The sequence below is a fragment of the Perissodus microlepis genome, chromosome 19 (genome assembly GCF_051167445.1).
Source record: "Perissodus microlepis isolate ML-2025 ecotype Zambia chromosome 19, ASM5116744v1, whole genome shotgun sequence".
Classification (NCBI taxonomy): Eukaryota; Metazoa; Chordata; class Actinopteri; order Cichliformes; family Cichlidae; genus Perissodus; species Perissodus microlepis.
This window is the reverse complement of record NC_140479.1, coordinates 7157920-7176213: the sequence shown is the minus strand read 5'-3', so window position 1 is coordinate 7176213 and position 18294 is coordinate 7157920. Positions and strand designations below refer to the sequence as shown.

The 18294-nt window shown below is 46.4% G+C and overlaps 1 protein-coding gene across 6 annotated transcripts; it reads right to left on the bottom strand.

Moving 5' to 3' along the window:
• Window positions 1–408: 408 nt before the first annotated feature.
• tyro3 (TYRO3 protein tyrosine kinase) lies at window positions 409–13766 on the bottom strand. Of its 6 annotated transcripts, none has more exons than XM_084915382.1 (19): window positions 13513–13766; window positions 11996–12182; window positions 10455–10555; window positions 10207–10377; window positions 7549–7635; window positions 7342–7457; window positions 7081–7270; window positions 6475–6617; window positions 6257–6395; window positions 6041–6164; window positions 5739–5839; window positions 5536–5631; window positions 5011–5091; window positions 4824–4916; window positions 4623–4744; window positions 4436–4545; window positions 4011–4170; window positions 1942–2078; window positions 409–1807 (listed from the first exon to the last, which is right to left on the bottom strand). In XM_084915382.1, exons 1-19 carry the CDS (start codon window positions 13574–13576, stop codon window positions 1378–1380), a joined length of 2652 nt encoding a protein of 883 aa, XP_084771508.1. In that variant the 5' UTR covers window positions 13577–13766; the 3' UTR covers window positions 409–1377. The 6 variants fall into 6 exon arrangements, with proteins under 6 accessions (XP_084771508.1, XP_084771509.1, XP_084771510.1 ...); XM_084915383.1 differs by having other exon boundaries at window positions 11996–12179; XM_084915384.1 differs by having other exon boundaries at window positions 5745–5839; window positions 13513–13765.
• Window positions 13767–18294: the final 4528 nt, after the last annotated feature.

Sequence of the window (18294 nt, the reverse complement as noted above, 5' to 3'; positions counted from 1 at the left end):
ACACAGCTCGAGGTGTTACGGCTGAATACGAGTCTGTTTAGAGGTGTGAAATGACTGTCAGCTGTTATTGATGGGCATGCAAGAATCATGTGGAAGAAACAAACCCGCCCTGTGGTGTGACATCACTTCCTGTCTCTTTTACCTCATTTTTTTGTTTTACATTTTAAATACCTGACTTGATCTTTACCCCGTATTTTAGTACATTTATTCCTTAGTAAAGATTTTATTTTGATCCATGTTTTATTTGAAGAGCTGCAAAGCTGTCGATAAATATTTGTCTGATTATTTTTGAATTTGAAAACGGGCAGTAAACGATGAAACTGAAATGATTTCACAGAGCTGGACGCTGATTTTTACCGATCACGGCTGTTTTTAATCTGACCTAAGATCAGAAGACAAAGCGCAAAAAACAGGAAACACTTTATTTAATTATCACTTTCTTACAGACCTGAAGTCAGTGAGACATCACACACAGAGGTAAGAGTGTCGTCATAGCAACACAAGACACTGCAGACACGAACGCAAACCAGGATCAATAAATCAGTTAAGAGGGTCCGTCATCTGTCGCCATTAAAACTTCAAGTTAATTCAGTAATAACAAAACACAGCTTCACTGTTACAGCAACAGCCACCACCGGGGGCAGCAGAGAGACACTGACAGAGGGTGGGACACGCCGTGAAGAAGAAACCATAGAAGCCACATGTAGGCCACAGAGGCCTCACAGGAAACGTCCAGCAGCTTTCACACATCCCATAATTTCTCAACACATCATAAACTAAAATCAAAGCGCTTCAGAAAAATGCTTTGTGAGAGGAGCTTCAGCAGGAAGGTCAAACCTGAAATGTTTCCCTGGTTCAGTGCAGGTTCAGTGCAGGGTTGTCCAACTGGAGGCTCCCGGCCCAGGAAAGGGTCACAGGTGTGTTCAGGAAACCCCCAGTCTTTCAAAATAAAAGCACAGCTCCAGACCTAAATGGTAATGTCCTCTAAAACACAAGCTGCAAAGAAAATATCCAGGCTGATTAATCGATTAGTTAACAGGAAGTGATTAATCATCGAACAAAGAAGCGGCTGCTGATCAATCAATAAAACGTGAATTATTGATTTATTGACCTGAAAATAAAACGTTTATTAATGAAATGAATGTGAGGCGTTTCGGCGCCCCCTTCTGTTTCCTCTTGGTGACTAACAGCACCTCCCTCCGTCACCGATTCACCTGCTGATCGACTCCTTAATGGATCCTTTGACTCTTTGTTCTGAAACGTAGTGGGAGGAGTGGTCGTGATTGTCCCTCAGTGCGTCTCCACCCACCCGCTGCTCCGTGCCTTAAAGTGAGTCTGATCAGCTGACGGAGGAGCGCTGAGATTGGCCAGTCTGTGTCACACGTTGATGACGACGTCGTCGTCGTCATCTTCGTCCCTCGCCTCCTCCTGTAACGTGTCTGTGGACCACCTCCCCCCCGCCTCCTCCTCGGAGACTCCACAGGGGCCGGTGATGTACCTGTAGTCGCCACCGATGGCAAACGCCGCCCCAGACCCAATCAGCCAGTCTTTCTCCTCGTGCTCCACCTGCCGCTGCCATGGGACGCCCCAGTTTGAAGCCGCCGCCGCCGCCTCCTCAGGCCCCGGGGCCCGGGCTCCCCCCCCATGCTCGCCATCATCGCCCTCCACGTTGACGTAGAATAACGGCTCCTTCTGAGGGGAGGCGGGCAACAGGCTGACCCACAGCGCCTCCAGCTGGCCGACCAGCTGCTGGAAGCTGGGCCGACATTTAGGGACGGGACTCCAGCAGCTGTGCATGATCTCATATCTGACAACCACAGAAGAAGAAAGAGGTTAAAGAGTGCACACAGCTGACGTGATCAGCTTTATTTTGAAAGGGGTTTCGTTCTCTGTGTTGTTGTTTCTTCAGTATGTCGTTTGTGTCGTTGTGTACACACTCACATGTCGTCTCTGCAGTCGGCCGGCTTCTTCAGACGTTCTCCTTTGATCAGGAACTCGTAGATCTCCGAGTTTTCCACGCCAGGATACGGAGTCTGACCGCGAGTCATGATCTCCCACATCGTCACGCCAAACGCCCACTGACACACACACACACAGAAGGTCATCATTCGCTGAGTGCACACACAAACCTGAAACTTTTAAAGTCATTATTTTACTCCTAACATGTTCCTTTAGTTTGTTTCCATGACAATCTAATCATGTGACAAAGAGCTGGTCTGCTGACGTAAGGTAGTGTTTATGTCACAGCTTCACTCCTGATCAGCAGATGGCAGTAACGAGCACTACAGCTGTGATGAGGTGACAGCAGAGACCACCTGCACAGGTGTGTTTAAACTAGAGATGGCACGATACCACTTTTTTATGTCCAATATGAATCCGATATAGTGTGTTTTAATCAATAAAACTGTTTTTTAATATCTTGCTGCATTTTGTATAAGTTTATACTCAAGTTAAAAAAAACAACAACACTAAAGCTATTCTGTTACACCTGTATGTAAAAAATACACTGCACCCAAAATATTTCATAGTTCAGCAACACTGATCAATCTAATAAACTTAAACCTGCTCCATCCTCCCTATTCTGGTATTTTAAAGAGTACTTAGCAGAAATATTAAGCAACCTAACTAATAGGATTGCAAACTCCCAGTAAAAAAAAAAAAAAATAGGGAACCACCCCCCACCTCATGACGCTTAATCGACGTAATCAACTTTAATTTGATGCAGTGTGGAAAAAAAAAAAATGCACAGAAATCAATTATTTTTCAAGAATAATTAAATAGATTCAACATCTTTCTTCAACAGAACTGCACAGATGGTTTCCACAGGAAAAAGTACTATAGCTTACTAGGGTATATTAGACTTAACAGTTACTATATACAGTAATGGACTTCTATATATTTTACATCAGATTAAAACTTTGGGTGTAAGACTCAGATAATTATTTATTAAAAGCTCGACATTTTAAATGAGAATAAGAAAGAAAAGTATGTCTTTGTGCCCCCTTTTCCCTGTTCATGCCCTATCGGCCCCCCTGGCTAAACTTTGCTAGATCCGCCCCTGCACAGTTACCAGCGGTCAGCTACGTAGAAAAAGATCCTGGTGTAGAAAGTAATATTAAATAAATTCTAACAACAGCTTATCAAGCTTAAACGTGCTGCTGTTGTTCAGCCGCTGGTTTCCTCGTTCTGGTGCAAAGTGAGACAAAAACAAAGAAGAGAGACGGAGTCGCGACAGAAAAGCCGATCAGCTGATCATCGATCAGTTTCACGATTGAAGTAGCAGCAGGAGAGAGAGAGAGAGGCAGTCGCTCCATATATCGGTTGTTAAGCTTAACGTGGGAATGCTTTACCAACATTCAGAGATAAACTTACACACTTGCTTTACTTCTCTCTGGGATCACTTCAGAGATGAAATGCTGGTTTGGTAGTGAGGCTACAAATACATGTGAGCACACTGCTCCGACACGCTACGGTTATGAGCCGAGTTATGCCGTGTTGCAAGTTTTGTGAGGTGCTTTTTTGATATTTAATGGATCGGATTACATTTTTTATTTCTCTCCGATATCCGATCCAGTAATTTACGTCAGTATCGGACCGATACCGATACGTAATATCGGATCGGTCCATCTCTAGTTTAAACCCGTCTCAGCGTTAAGCTGCTGCGGGTTCACTGATGGCACAAACTCAGCAGCGCCTCCTCTCAGGTCATATCGTCTTTACAGAGAACAAAGCGTCCCTGCGTGCTCGCATCAGCACTCGCCTTCTGCTTGATCAGCAAACTTACAATAAGTGCTGAGACACGTCAGCTCATGGATCTGTCAGGATGGATTTTTATGAATCACAGTGTGTAGAGCTGCCCTCAGGCATCGTTTTCAGGCTGTCTGAACGTGACTATCAGCAGAAACTAAAAAAGAAAAGAGCCTGAAATATCCTCTGGTCTGAATCAGGATCTGTAATCTGGCACAGCTACGTCACAAACGTCTGTGTGTCCCAGGTGTGTGCGTGCGTACCACATCGCTCTGTGTGGTGTACATGTTGTCAGCCAGACTCTCCAGAGCGATCCACTTGACGGGCAGTTTGGAGACGGAGCCCTGACGGTAATAATCGCCACTGTAGATCTTCTTAGAGAGGCCGAAGTCTGCCACACACACAGTCATGTCCTCGTTCAGCCTGAAACACACACACAGAGCTCGCTAAGGCCGGCACAGCGCCCCCTACACTCATTTTTATCCTTCATCTTTAAAGTTTCACTTCCATGTACACGCGCTGAATGTGACACACACATGACAGAGCAACAGCAGACTCTGAGTGTTTGGCTGATAACCTGGAGTGGAAGATTGCTGCCACTCCTCCTCATTTAAACTCACAACAACAACGACTATCTGAAGGGAATCAGATCATTGATCGACTGGTTGGCTGCGATTGGCGGACTGACATGCAGTTTCTGGCGGCGAGGTCTCTGTGGATGATGTTCTTGCTGCTCAGATACTCCATCCCCTGAGAGATGTCCAACATGAACCGGACCAGAGTGTGCAGAGACAGGTCCTAATGCAGAGGCACATTGGTTATTGATCAAAGCATAGCGCGGTTATTGATCAGCTATCGATCAGGGCGTGTCTTACAAACGGCTCGTCTCCCAGCCTGGACAGCAGCAGGAAGGTGTGCAGGTCTCCGTGCTTCATGAACGGCAGAACCACCATCGGGATCGGCAGCCGCTGGCCGGGACGCCGGTGGAGGCTCACTCCTATTGGACAGATCGGCACATTAATCACGCTGCCTGACCTTTGACCTCCGGTTAACCACTGTGTGGTGGGCGGGGTTACCGATGAGCTGGATGACGTTGGGATGGTGGAAGTCCTTCATGTAGGCCGCCTCCTTCAGACACTGCTCGATTTCACCTGACGAGGTGATGTCAGCTGGAGGAGGTCACGTGATCTGGTTATTCAACACATCGGCTGCTTAAAGAAGAAGAAGAAGAAGAAGAAGAAGAAGAAGAAGAGTACAACTCACATTTCAGTACCTTGACCGCCACCTTCTGGACAGACGAGTCCTCAGTCTTCAGGAAGGCCTCACGCACTGAGCCGAACTCACCTGCACAGGTAAACACACCGTGATTTTCTGTTTGCATTTGTTATTTTATTACACTTTTATTTATGTTTTAACATATTCTACAAATTATTTTCTGACACGTTCAATGAATATTGATATTTTTAAACATTTTGTGTGTGTGCTTGTGACCTCCTGACTCTTGGAGTTTCCTCACACTCAGCACTCTGTTGTATTTTGTACACACACACACAGAGCTGAGGTTATACAGGTGTTTCTGTCGTGTTCCCACCACCTGACTGTCACCCATCTATATAAAAGGTCAGGTGACATCAGCGCGAATCATGTGATTTAGTTTCATTTAAAAAAAAAAAAAACAACCCACATTAATTCATAAATTAGTGTTTGTCGCTCTGATTACAAGAGAAAGTGAGGAGTTTGCTGACAGTTCCTGTTTACACGTGTCGTTTGTTGTCGTCATAGCGATACCTTTTCCCAGCATGTGTCCGAGCGTCAGCAGCCGCTCAGAAATCAAAACGTCCTTCAGTTTATTCTTCAGCTCGTCGTTGATGCAGAGACCGTCCACTGGGGGGAGACACAGAGGCACCGAGGTCTGACACACATTCCCGTGTTCATCGTCTGTCACTTGACTCAACATCGTGTCTATCAACAAACACACTGAGCGTGCTCACACTCACAGGTGGACTCCTGCAGGTCCGTCACGTTCCTGTTGAAGGACCGCGCTGCTGTGAAGGACACTGAGGTCTCTGCACCCGGAGACTTGAAGGCCGAGCTGGAAGCACGAAAACACATGAGAAACACATGTGCTCATTGGTTCACACGTGGAAACGTACAGAAACATCTTTAAAAGTTCACAAGTTGCGTCTGTTTGGGACTACTTTCAGCTGTGGATAAATAAACTGCTGCAGCGTGTCTGTGGACGCAGGAAGGCGTGCTGCTGTAAGGTCAGTGGTGTGCGTGAACACGTTCATACCCAAACTGCATCTCCTTCCCGCGGCGCTGAGCGACGACAGCCAGCAGCAGCCCGACGATGGTGGCGACCAGGAGGCCGAGCAGCAGACCGACCCACATGTGGCTCCGCGGGACCCGGACCTGCGCTGAGAGAGCAGCAGCCAGGCAACAATCAATCCATCAATGTCCTTCAAACACCCCGCGGTGACATCAGAGCTGATGTCATGTCTGAGAGTACCTGAAGGGGGCAGCAGCAGCACCGGGGAGCTCCACGGCCCACAGCCCACCGCCGTGCAGGCCGCCACCTGGAAGGACGCGTTAAAGAAACGACCACCTCCAGAGAGGTGGGCGGAGTTCTCCTTAAAGAGGAGCGGCTCCTGCAGGCAGAGACAATGACATCATCACCGTCACCTTCTACCTCCAATCACACTGGAGAGACAGGTACGACTGTCTCACCTGAGCCTCTCCTCCCACAGTCCACTGCACCTTGTAGGCCAACAGTCGACCCTGCAGCTCGTCCACCTGAAGCTCCGCCCACTTCAGAGACAGCTGCTGCTCCGAGAGGTCAAATGTCAGGTTCCTGGGGGCCGCGGAGGGCACTGAGGCGGGACACACAGACTCACAGTCACAGGCACATAAAAGCACATACGAGCCAACAAAAACTCGGACCGCACATCAACTGATTCCTCTGATTCTATTGGTTTCTACTCTTCTCCTGCTGTGTTTTTCTGGGTGTTTGTCTCTGTTCTCAGCTGCTCAGGCCTGCAGCTGAATGTGGGTCACTGTGGCTCAAAGGGCCCAGTGTGAGCTCCGCCTGCAGGAGGCGCCGCTGACCCTGCTGCAGGCCTCACACTGGATTTAGGACACAAACAAAAGCTGATTGTACGCCGAGGACTGGAATCTGCACACACACACACGCACACACACACACACACACACACACACACACACACACACACACACGGCTTTAGCTCGTGTTTACTGACTAAACTGTGAGGTAGTAAAACACCAGCTGGTCACATGACACGGTCACATGTTTGCTGCAGGTAACGGTCAGCGCACCTGTCTTACCTGCTTCAGGTGTGTGAAAGTGCAGCCAGGGTGAGAAGGGCGACGCCCCCACCTCGTTCACACAGGAGACCCTGGTGCTGTAGTTGGCGTGACTCCTCAGACCAGTCAGAGTGTGGAGGTGAGGAGGAACCTGGACCTCCCGCTGTGGGAGGTCCCACCTGCGGGCGGAGCGCCTCGACACCTGGTTCAGAGGGGGGGGTGAGGACCTTTTTGAGGCCTACAGGTGAGGTATGAGGGTAAGGTGTGCATTACCTGGACGATGCAGGTGGACAGCTCAGAGTGACCAGTGAATCCCGGTTTCCATGACAACGTTACGTTGTTATCCACCATCCCAACGATCTGCAAGGTGACCGGAGCCTCCGGCAGCACTGAGACACAAAGGCACACTGTTTACAAGCCACGCCCACACATAGCCATGCAATCACAGCTCAACGTACACCTGTATGGGTGTGGCCTCACCTTTGATGTGAGCGGTTCCAGTTCTGGACACGGAGACGCCCCTGGCATTCTTCGCTTCACAGTAAAACTTGATGCTGCTGTTCACACCTGCACACACACACACACACACACATTAATCACACACACAGAGGAGCTCCAGGTGCATTATGGGTGATGTAGTTTAACACCGATGACACAAGAAACTGTGTGTGCGCGTGTGTAAAGCTTCCATTTACACTGAAGCTGAGAACACTGGGCGTGAGCTGACAGCAGGAGAGCAGCACATCCAGAAGGCCTTGAGTAAATGTGGTTATCCAGGACAGAAGGACAACTGCTGCCTGCCTGAAAACCCTCAGTGATCCCGTACGTGCCAGCTGAGACACTTTTTCTCTAAACACCGCGTCTCTGTGGATTTTAAACCCTAAACACTGGTCCACCCCGAGGATCGGGTCCCCCGACACAGAGTAACATAGTGTACGCTGTTAAGTGCAGCATACACTATGTCCTGTGAATGGGACTCATGGACACTGATCAGTGATAAATCAGTTTGCATATCAGTGATCATAAACTGACCTCCCAGCCCAGTGGTTCCCAAACTTTTTTCGCTGGGCCCCCCCTTTGTTTTACAGAAAAATGTTCGCGCCCCCCCTGGCTCGCACGCATTTTTTTAAAACTCATTTTTTGCGTTTCCGTGTGGACGAGGAACACAGAGTTCATCACGCAACGTCAAAGGTATGTGCTTTTTTCACGTCAGCTGTGCGCCACGTTATTGTTTACATGAGAGGAATTGCAGAATGGCAGATAAACAGTATTTTGTCTCTATCTGCAGGTTTTACAGGCTAACATACACACAGTTACTGTCCCTCCATTTACAAAGGCAGAGGCGTCACGGTGTGATTATTTTACATGTAGTTGTTTTTTCCTGTGTAATAATATTCAACATTGCTGTCAATACATTTTTCCAAAAATGCCTCTCTGTGCAAAATGGGTTTAAAAACAAACAGCTGTGGGATCCTGTTTGTCCGTGATTTGAACCGAGGGAACAAATCGTGGCAGGATCAGCCTGATGTTATTTGTATCCAGCTGTAACTTTATTGTATAAAGAGCTAACATCTCTAAAATGTCAGGAGTAGTTAGTTATTACAACAAGTGTTTGTGAACTAAAAATCAAGAATGTGGGATCATGTTTGTCCGTGATTTGAACAGCCCAGCGCTGCTCCCGACGAAGGAAAGACCAAACCTGCAGGGAGACCTACCTCGGCACTTGTGCAGGTGAAGCCAAAGGGAAGATTTGCTTCACCATATTTTCTAGTCTTTGTCTTAGAATAAAGTTGGTTTGGAAACATATTCAGCGATGCTTCATCTCCTGCTTTGCGTTTGTGTGGGCGCCCCGTGCTAGCAGTGTCCAAGCGTTGTGTTGTGTTTTTTTTCCTTTTCATGCCGCGCCCCCCCCTGCAATGGCTCTGCGGCCCCCTAGGGGGCGGGCCCCACACTTTGGGAAGGTCTGTCCCAGCCTATCGTGAGTCAGTGGCGCGAGTATCAGGCTACGTCCACCCTAACACATTTTCGTTTGAAAACGCATCATTTTCTCTCCGTTTTGGCCTCCTGTCCACACTGAGACGGCGTTTTGGCTCAAGGACAACGCAGCATTTTGAAAACGGTGCTTTCGTGTCACGGTGTGGAAAAGTGAGACTTTTTGAAAACAATGACACATGTTAGTCATGTGATGCAGTCATGTGACCAATTAAAGTAAGATTATACAGCAGCTGTTCTGACAGCCCTGTTAAAGATGAACATCAGTCTGCACGTGCTCCAGAGAGCTGTTCTTCACATTCTTTAATTCTCACTCGCTTTTGCAACTTTGTACTTTTGTGTTACTCGCAACAACGACTCCACCTCATTGTGAGTCCATTTAACAAACTCGCTGCTTTTCCTCGACATTTTGCCGCGACGCTTCAAAGAGCCGGAAAGTAAATAAGCGGCAGACAAAAATGAGGCAGGTCGAGTCTTCTTGCGTTTCACGCATGCGCAGCACTGGAACGTAGGCGTTTTCGACCGTTTCAATGTGGACGCACAACTCTGTGAAAACGACTGATAGTGTGGATGCGGAGCGCTTTCAGACAAAAACGCCATTTTCAAATTTATCCGGGCCAGTGTGGACGTAGCCTGAGTCACTGCACATGTGCTGCTTATAAACTGAAGAGGTCAGCTGATGACGTTTCTCCCACTGCAAACCCCCCCCACAAACCACACACTCTGAATATCAGAGATATTTTAGGTATGAATCAGCTGAGGCTGTGTGGGAGAACTTTAATCTGGAGAAACGCGGCGTGATCTGGCTCCAGTTAAACCGACCTGTGGATTAAATCCAGCTCATGTGTGTGTGTGTGTGTGTGTGCGTGTGTGTGCGTGCGTGTCTGTGTGTCTGCGTGTGTGTGCATGCGTGTCTGTGTGTGTGTGTGTCTGCGTGTGTGTGTGTGTGTGCCGTTAACTGCTGAATAATGGGGTCATAAAGCTGTGTTTGATTTGTGTCTGACTCATTTATCAAACAGGTGTGTGTGTTTTATCATTTCAGTAATAACGTTTTCTGAATTTAAATGGCACACTGTAGCTCCAACCCAGCTGGTTGATACTTGAGGACCTTTCCCATGATGCACCTGGATGTCATTTTTCTCTGACCTGGGACGTGAAGGATGGAAGGTGAGGGTCTGGGCTCCCCCTCCTGGACTCCTTCCAGCCACCACAGCACCTCCACGGGCTCGGGGGGGCCGATGGCGGCACAGGTCAGGTTGAAGGGTGTGCCGGCGAACATCGCCACATCCCGAGGCTCCTGGGTGAAGTGAGGAACTCCTGCAGGAAGAAGAGGAGGTGAACCTGGAGCATGATGGGAAATGTGAGGAGGAGGCGACCATGCTCAGGGTCCTCACCTTCCACTGTAATCCAGGCTCGCTCAGAGGAGAAGGTCAGGCCGTGGAACTCCACCTCACACCAGTACTGACCCGCATCCTGCTGCTGGACCGACTTCACACTGAAACAGACCACAACATCAGACCCAATAACAGTCACAGCACCGGCCCAGCACAGAGCAAGGTTCATGAGAGCTTTGGATCCACGAGCTGAGGGCTCTGCTTCAAACATCTGCACCTCACGTAGCAGGAAGGGACCAAATTTGGACCAGAGGGTGGAGTGGTTGGTGTTACTGTGACGATAAGCAAATCAGGCCCATTGAGTCTTTGCCACAGCGCTATCATCAGGCCAGGTGCTGAATTTCAGCAGCATGCCCACTTTTTCCTCTTTGGGCGTCCTGTCAGATCACGGAGGAGGAAGCGCTCAGTCTGGAGTCCGAACACCTGCAGCCTGGAATCAAACCCAGGATCGCCTCCGCCAGATGTCAGTGGGCTTTTCATTTCGCCTTTTAAAGGAGCGACACAGATGGAGGAGGTGGTGTTGGAAGGAGATCGAGTTCAAAGCAAACAGCAGCTCTGTGTTTACTGCAGGACGTCTGTTTAACCATCAAACAGCACAAACGGCGAGCTGCGGGCAGACTGCATGGAGTTTTTTACCACTTTAACATTCTCGCCACAACATCACACCTAAGAGTTTAAAACGGTTCCAGGACGGAAACATTACATCGTAAAATGACTCAACTCCAGCTTGTTTCTAACATAAACACACATTAAAGAAGATGGAGGAAGTGAACTTTCTGCCTCTGCAGACATTCAAACTGTTTAGGTCCATGACGGCTGACTCTATCCAGGAACAGGACATGTTCTGGATTCCACAGCTGGAACTTTGTCCTGCAAAACTGCTGGGCTGTACCCATCACCTGCGCGAACTACAGATTTACCTGAAGACAGGAAACATAAATCAGAGTGTATAAACTGACGTTTGGTTGCTAGATGTCAGCTGTTGGAGCACAAACAGGTGAAAAAGTAGATTATTTCACCTTTGTCACGTTCACTGACACTCCTGTGCTCACCGCCTCGCTGCTCGCCTCTTCCTATTTTACTCCGACTCAGCTTCAGGTGTCATGGATGTGAACGCGTCACATGTGAAAGCCTGAACATAAACCACTGAATCACCTGCGTAGAGCTTCACCTGTGCACAAGGACCACCTGAAGGAGGTCCAGAGGCATCAGGACTAAAGAGAACCCAGTACAGAACCCTGTGGAACTCCAGCTGCTTTCTTACAGTGGATTTAGCCTAAAAACTTTAATATTGTGTTTCTTCCCTTTTAGAAGGGAGACTGTGATGCTTCACACTGAATGAATAACCTCCGGCTGAGTCAGCAGGAAGCAGCCGCGGAGTGAGCGCCGCTGGCTGATAATTACAGGAAGAGACAAACGTGGTTTGACAGTACGATGACATCACAGCACTCTGGCAGCCCCGCCCCCCAGTCTGAAAAGCACTTTCAGGAAATCAAACGAAACGTTAGGAGAAAAACATTGATCGACTGAGTGTTCTGCACCTGTGTGACGTCTCCCAGTGCTGCTCTCCCAGTGTGAGGAACACCTGATCTGTGCTGTACAGCTTCTCGCCGTCCTTCATCCAGGTGATCTCCGGCTCGGTCACGCCTTCTACTGCACAGCCCAGCCGCACCTCGTTCCCCTGAGACACCGTCTGATTGGACGGATGCTTTGTGAACACCACACCTGCTGGAGTAGGAGGAGTCGGCTTGATCCATTCACCCAAGCTCTTCAGTCTGAATCGTTTCTTTTGTCATACTGAAAGTTTAACACATTTTCATCACCAGATCTGTGTGTGTGTGTTTTCCACGCAGCAGTGTTTCATCTCAAACTTAACACACTTCTCTGAACTTTCTGGAACAGCCTCATCATCACTGACGTCCTCCATAAGAACTTCATTCAGAAGCTGCCTGAGAATCTATTATTTTATCTTCCTTCAGTCTCTCCCCGATCACTGATCAATAATCTGAACATTTAAAGGGTTCATAAAAATACAGGAGCTCAAACAGTTCAGCTGCTTTTATTTTGAAAGTCTGACTGAAACCCAATCAAACATCAGATCCAATCAGAGAGCAGCCAGGTGAAAGCCTTTCTATGCGCTGATGACATCACAAGGCAGCAGTCATCACTTCCTGGAAGGATGATGTAATGGTGCACTGGGGAAGCATCAGTAAAAATACCAATAACCAATACTAATCAATGCTCCGCCCCTGTGAGCAGACTAACTCTGTGGTTCAGTCTGACACACAAACAGGTGAGGCGCTACAGGTGTTCATGTGATCCTGAAACTTCAGGATTTAGACGTGATATCAATAAAAGAGTTTAGATTCTTTTTTACTTGAAACCTGAGGACATGAACTCAGAGCTGTGCTGAGAAGTCTGATGATTTAACCTGAGGAACTCTGGTTATGCTGCAGTGTGTGCGCGCGCATGTTTAGAGGTGAGTTGCAACACACCCGCAGTGACGTGGGTCCTGAATAAAATGACTGGCAGCTTCACATCATGACTCGGGGACCATAAAAGCTTCCTGAAGCCCACGGCTTCAGTATCAGCCCGGAAAGCTGCACTTTGCCCCCTGACCTCTGTTTACGAGTCCCCACACCAAACTCCATTTAAGAACTGCCCGATATAAGTGTCTGCGAGCTGCTCCACGTGCTGTAAATGACTTCATGGCATGACCTCTTTAGTTTATCACGAGCCTGAAGGTAAATCGCCGAGAACGCAACAAACCAGAAAGAACTCGGTTAAATGTGAAGTTGTCACGGGTTCGGGTCAGAGCAGGGGTCTGTACGTGAGAAAACAAGCGAACCAGCTTCAGATAAACGCTGCTTGGTGTGACTCGCGTTGGCCGATTTACTGAGAGGCTCCATCACCTCGGAGCGTCAGGTGAGCCTGACCCTGTGAGTGTCTGACAGGCGGTAAAATCTTTAAATCTGACAATTTTCGGGCGGAGTTCGGCGGATGTAAAGCGGTCGCATTAGCTCCTGTGCTAACTGTCCACGACCCCCGGGACACTCACCGCTCCCACAGCTCCCCGCGGGGCTCCGCAGGGATAAGACGACGATCCACAGCAGCAGCTTCATCTCCGCATCCTCTTCTTCCTCCGGCTCGGTCTGTCCGTCACGGGAGCCTCACTGCCCAGCGGACCAAGAGGAGGAGTGACTGATGAAGATCATGAAAACAAAGGAGAATAGCTCGAGACTCCGGGAAAACTTCTCCTCCGTTTGTTTTCCCACAAACTCCGACCCGCCAATTTACCCAGCGCGAGGCCGCGCGGGCCGGATGCGCCTTCACAATAAAAGCTACACGCTAAACTAAAATTTCATATCATTAAATAGCAGGGTTATTATAGTTAAATAAAAGTAAATATGAAAATAAAAACACATTCTAATTAACTAAAATAAATAATCAGTTTCATTAAATAGCAGTGTTATTATGGTTAAATAAAACTGAACTAAAATTAAAAGTGACTGAAAACTGAGTTATGAACAAAAATCAAAACGGAATAAAAACTAATTAGGCACTACAATAACTCTGTTAAACACACATTTATTTGCATTATTCTTACAGATGTTATTTAAAAACACCAGAATTACTTTTTCTTCAATTTGGTTCATATTTTCTGCTTTTAATCTATAAATAAATTTTGTTTTACTTTGTTTCAGCCCATTTCATGTTTTCTTATATTTCTTTTAACATTTTTATTATGACACATTTTCCATTTGTTTCGTTGTTGTTTTCTTTATTTCTTTTCTAGTAAATATTTATGGGCGTCACTATATTTAATCATATCAGTGGGATTCAAACCGGAAGTGCAGCTGACTTTCAGTTGTTTCACAGATGATACCGGTGGTGTGCGTGTGCGTGTGTGTGTGTGTGTGTGTGTGTGTTTTTACTGCGCATGACCGCCACCTGCTGGTGTGACATCAGAGTTCAGGTAGTTTCCGCCTGATGCGGAGTACTCGGATACTTTGGAATAACGGCTTTAATCAATGATCAGTGTGTTTCAGTCGATTGATTTTGACAGTTCATTGCAATATTTTTGTTTCAGGTTTTTTTTTTACCGTTTTGTTTGACATCATAGTTGCTAAATTATTTAAATTTCCTTTGGAAAAGTTTTCATGTCACTTTTAATTTTTACTAATTTTATTTCCATTTAGTTTCATTAGTTTTACTTTTTCATCCAAATGTTATTCTCCTGTTAAAAAAAAATAGTGACTTCAGTTTCACATTCATTTAATTTAATTTCATTACTCATGTACAGTGTTGGAACAGAACACATCACAGTAATCACATTACTGTTTTCAGTAATGTGATTACTGCATGGATGCAGTAATCACATTACAGTTACAGGCTCTTCCGTTATCTGTACGTACTCAGCTGGTTTTGGGTGGTGTGCAGGGGGAGGGCGATAGTGGAGCAGCTGTAGAGGAGTGCAGACGTGAAGAGATGGACACGGTAGCACCAAAGTAATATATTGACTTACTTTTCTTTAATGCAGTTGCTCCCTGGGGGGAGTAACGAGTCTGGATAAGCAGTTGTCCTCAGTGGAGGGTGAGAAGTGTTGCTGGGATGACTGTTACTGATTTACTGAGGCTCCCTGTTAAATCCTGAGTTTAAAATCCTGCTCCTCATATACAAGCTCAGATGATACAGGTGTGTAACGGAGGCCAGGGGTTCCATCACACACCTGTATTTGTATTCATTTCAGTGATTGATATTTTAAAAACTAAATAAAAAAAGAAACACACATTTGTGGTTAGTGATTCTTTATTAGGTCATTAGCTGGTATCTATGGCTACGTTCACACTGCAGGCGAAAGCGCATCCAATCCGACTTTTGTGACCCTCTGCGACCCATATCCGATCATGGTCTGACAGTGTGAACGGCACAAATCCGATATTTTCAAATCCGATCTGGGTCACTTTCGTATGTGGTGCTTAATCCGATACATATCTGATGTTTTAGAAAGCTGCTGTTTGATGGTCATGTCGCATTAAATCCGTCTTTTACGTCACTGACACAAGACAGACGCCGATTATCAGCTCCAGAGAAGACATCGTGAACGCTTCCTGGCCATCCAGTGTAGATGTCAGTGAAACTGTTGGGAAGACAACGTTGGAGAAACGTGAACATTTTCTTTGTACTGTATAATCTGCAGATTCTGACAGAAATCTGCAACTATCCTTTGAACAGCAATAAAGATCATTATTAGGACGTATGTAGATAACAAAATAACTTTATAACTTAAAGCAAAATTTGGGAAACGTAAAGTCTGAAACAAGTCTTTATATTAAGGGCTATCAGTCAAACAATATTGTCTGGTCTGGGTCTACACAGAGCGTGTTGTGTGTGACGTCTTGTTTTGCGCATGCGGCCGCTTTGAGCGTTCACACTAGAGCACGTTTGCTGTCACATTGTATTTGTAGTGTGAACGAGCAAACAAAAAAAATCGGATTTGATCCAAAAATCGGAATTGAGCATTAAGACCTGCAGAGTGAACGTAGCCTAGGTGAATACACAGAGTGAGTGGCCATCCTACTTGTGTCAGGAAGAAGAACCTGAGTGGTTCATGTTCTATCATTGGTCTGTAACCAAAATTCTTTGTGTTTTAAGAGCAGTGTGTTAACAGTACTCGCCTCCCTGGTGTTCTCCTTTGCAGCCAATCACCTGCTCGTGAGCTCCTGGAGCGAACCAAAGTGCGAGTTAGGGGAGAGTTTTACTTTAAATAGTGTGGTTGACGTCTATGTGTTATTGAATTAGTTATAGGACAAATATAAATATGTGTTTCATGTGTTGTATTGTGGTTTAATGTTTGTGGACGTTTCTGTTTTCATCTGGTTTGCGAACCCCAGACTTGGTCTGTTCCAGGTGCTCACCTCCGTCAGGTGGAGTGTGAAAGGAAGCCTGCTGGGTTCTGCTGTGTGTAAACTCGGCTCTCTTTAATAAAGTCTTCCAGTCGATGGATAAATGCAGTGTTGGGCAAGTTACTTAAATAATTAATTATAGTTACTAGTTACTTCTTCAAAAAAGTAACTGAGTTACAAGATTCTAAAAGTAATTAATTACTTGAAAAGTAACTATTGTGTTACTTAAAATAAACGTTTAACCCTCTGAGGTCCAGGGTATAATTGGCCATTTTAACCACTTTGATGTTTCCTCCACATTTCACCTTTAAAAACTGTTTATTTGCCGTGTTTGGTCTCATCCTTTTCAGCACAACCTCACGTGTCTGAATTTACAGTCATGTTTTCATTCTGACTACAGTATTAACAACATTGATCTAGAATCAGACAAAAAACATAAAATCTGAGAGTTCGTTGAATCATATTTCATAACTTTAAATGCAAATATTTGTCAGTTTTAAAATCATACACACAAGTTTTGCAAACAAAGTTATTTGCAGCCATTTACCTTTTACCCTTTTTTTTTTAACCACTTGAAACTGTTTACAGAACAATCAGCTGTTCTGCATTTAATAAGATGCCAGACAAATTATTTGTGCCACTCCAAAGGAGAACATCACAGCCTGATACCTGCAGGTCTGACAGCAGCAGGTGTGTCACTCCTGTTTCTACCTGGAGACAGCAGTCGCCTCATTGTTCTGACACACAACACAAAACTATCCACAACACTACACACTAACTACACAAGACAACACATTAACTACACACTCCAAACACGCTAAACGTCAAACGCATTCCCATCACTGGATAAATGTGATTCCAGTCTCATGCCGTTTCGTTTGGACTGACACGTGGATTGTGTGTCTACTCACTGCGCATGACCGCCACCTGCTGGTGTGATTCAGAGTTCAGGTAGTTTCCTCCTCTGCCTCCTGATGAAGAGTACTCGGATACTTTGGAATAAAAACGGTAGTAAACAATTATCAAAGTTTAAGTTTCATTTTCACAAATAAAAACTTTTTATTTAGATTTTATTTTAAACATTTGTTCATCTTTCTGCTGATCTGAAGTCAGATTCAGTTATGAAACACAGCAGCAGACCTCTGTGTATGTGTGTGTGTCCCATGTTTAGGTGGGAGGACCACAAATTTACTATACTTACCTCTCCCCTCCTTTCAAGAAGGATGCTGCTGTGTCTCCTCTCCTGAGTTAAGGAAGCTCAGACCCAGACAGTGGCTGTGTCCCAATTCCAAGGCTGCATCCTCCGGAGGCCGCATTTGAAGGCCGATAACAATGACAACATGACAAAGGCTGTGGACTCCTCCGAATGCAGCCGACAAATGCATCCTCCTTTTTCCAGAATTTGAAGGATGGGTCGGGTGTGTCCTTCGTGGCCCACCATATCCCAGAATTCATAGTGCGGCCCAGCCAATTTTTTTTCACACAGCTGAATAAACATCAAACAGAAAACTGATTAAACAGAAGTGTGAGATGCCTGAGAGTTTACTCCAGTGTCCTGTTATATTTTAGATAGCAAGGAGCAGACGGCTGAGTTTATTAAACTCCACTGGTGGCTCAAATCTGAAGGCTAGACTGTCCCATCTCACAGCCTCTTACTTCCAGCCTTCTCGGTCTTTGGAGGACCCGGCCCACGTAGACTGTGAAGGCCGGGTCCTCAGGAGGACGCAGCCCCTGAATTGAGACAGTGCTGAGCTCCGCTCCACTCCACCTGCAGCGTTTTAGCAGAGGTGTCTGTTTCTGTGGGTGTGGCACATGTTGAGGACCACAGCTTGGCTTATTGTTTTTACCTGCGTGAGTGGGAATGCTCAGATGGTAAGGCAGGTCACTCAGGTTAATTCAGGGTAAAAGTCGGACTCTGTTCGACTGACAGCAGA

Coding starts and splice junctions, on each gene's coding strand:
- tyro3 (XM_084915382.1), bottom strand. CDS start 13,576: ATGAAGCTGCTGCTGTGGATCGTCGTCTTATCCCTGCGGAGCCCCGCG. Junction 4,546..4,622: donor GGCTGGGAGACGAGCCGTTT/GTAAGACACGCC, acceptor CCTCTGCATTAG/GACCTGTCTCTGCACACTCT. Junction 1,808..1,941: donor GCCGACTGCAGAGACGACAT/GTGAGTGTGTAC, acceptor TGTGGTTGTCAG/ATATGAGATCATGCACAGCT.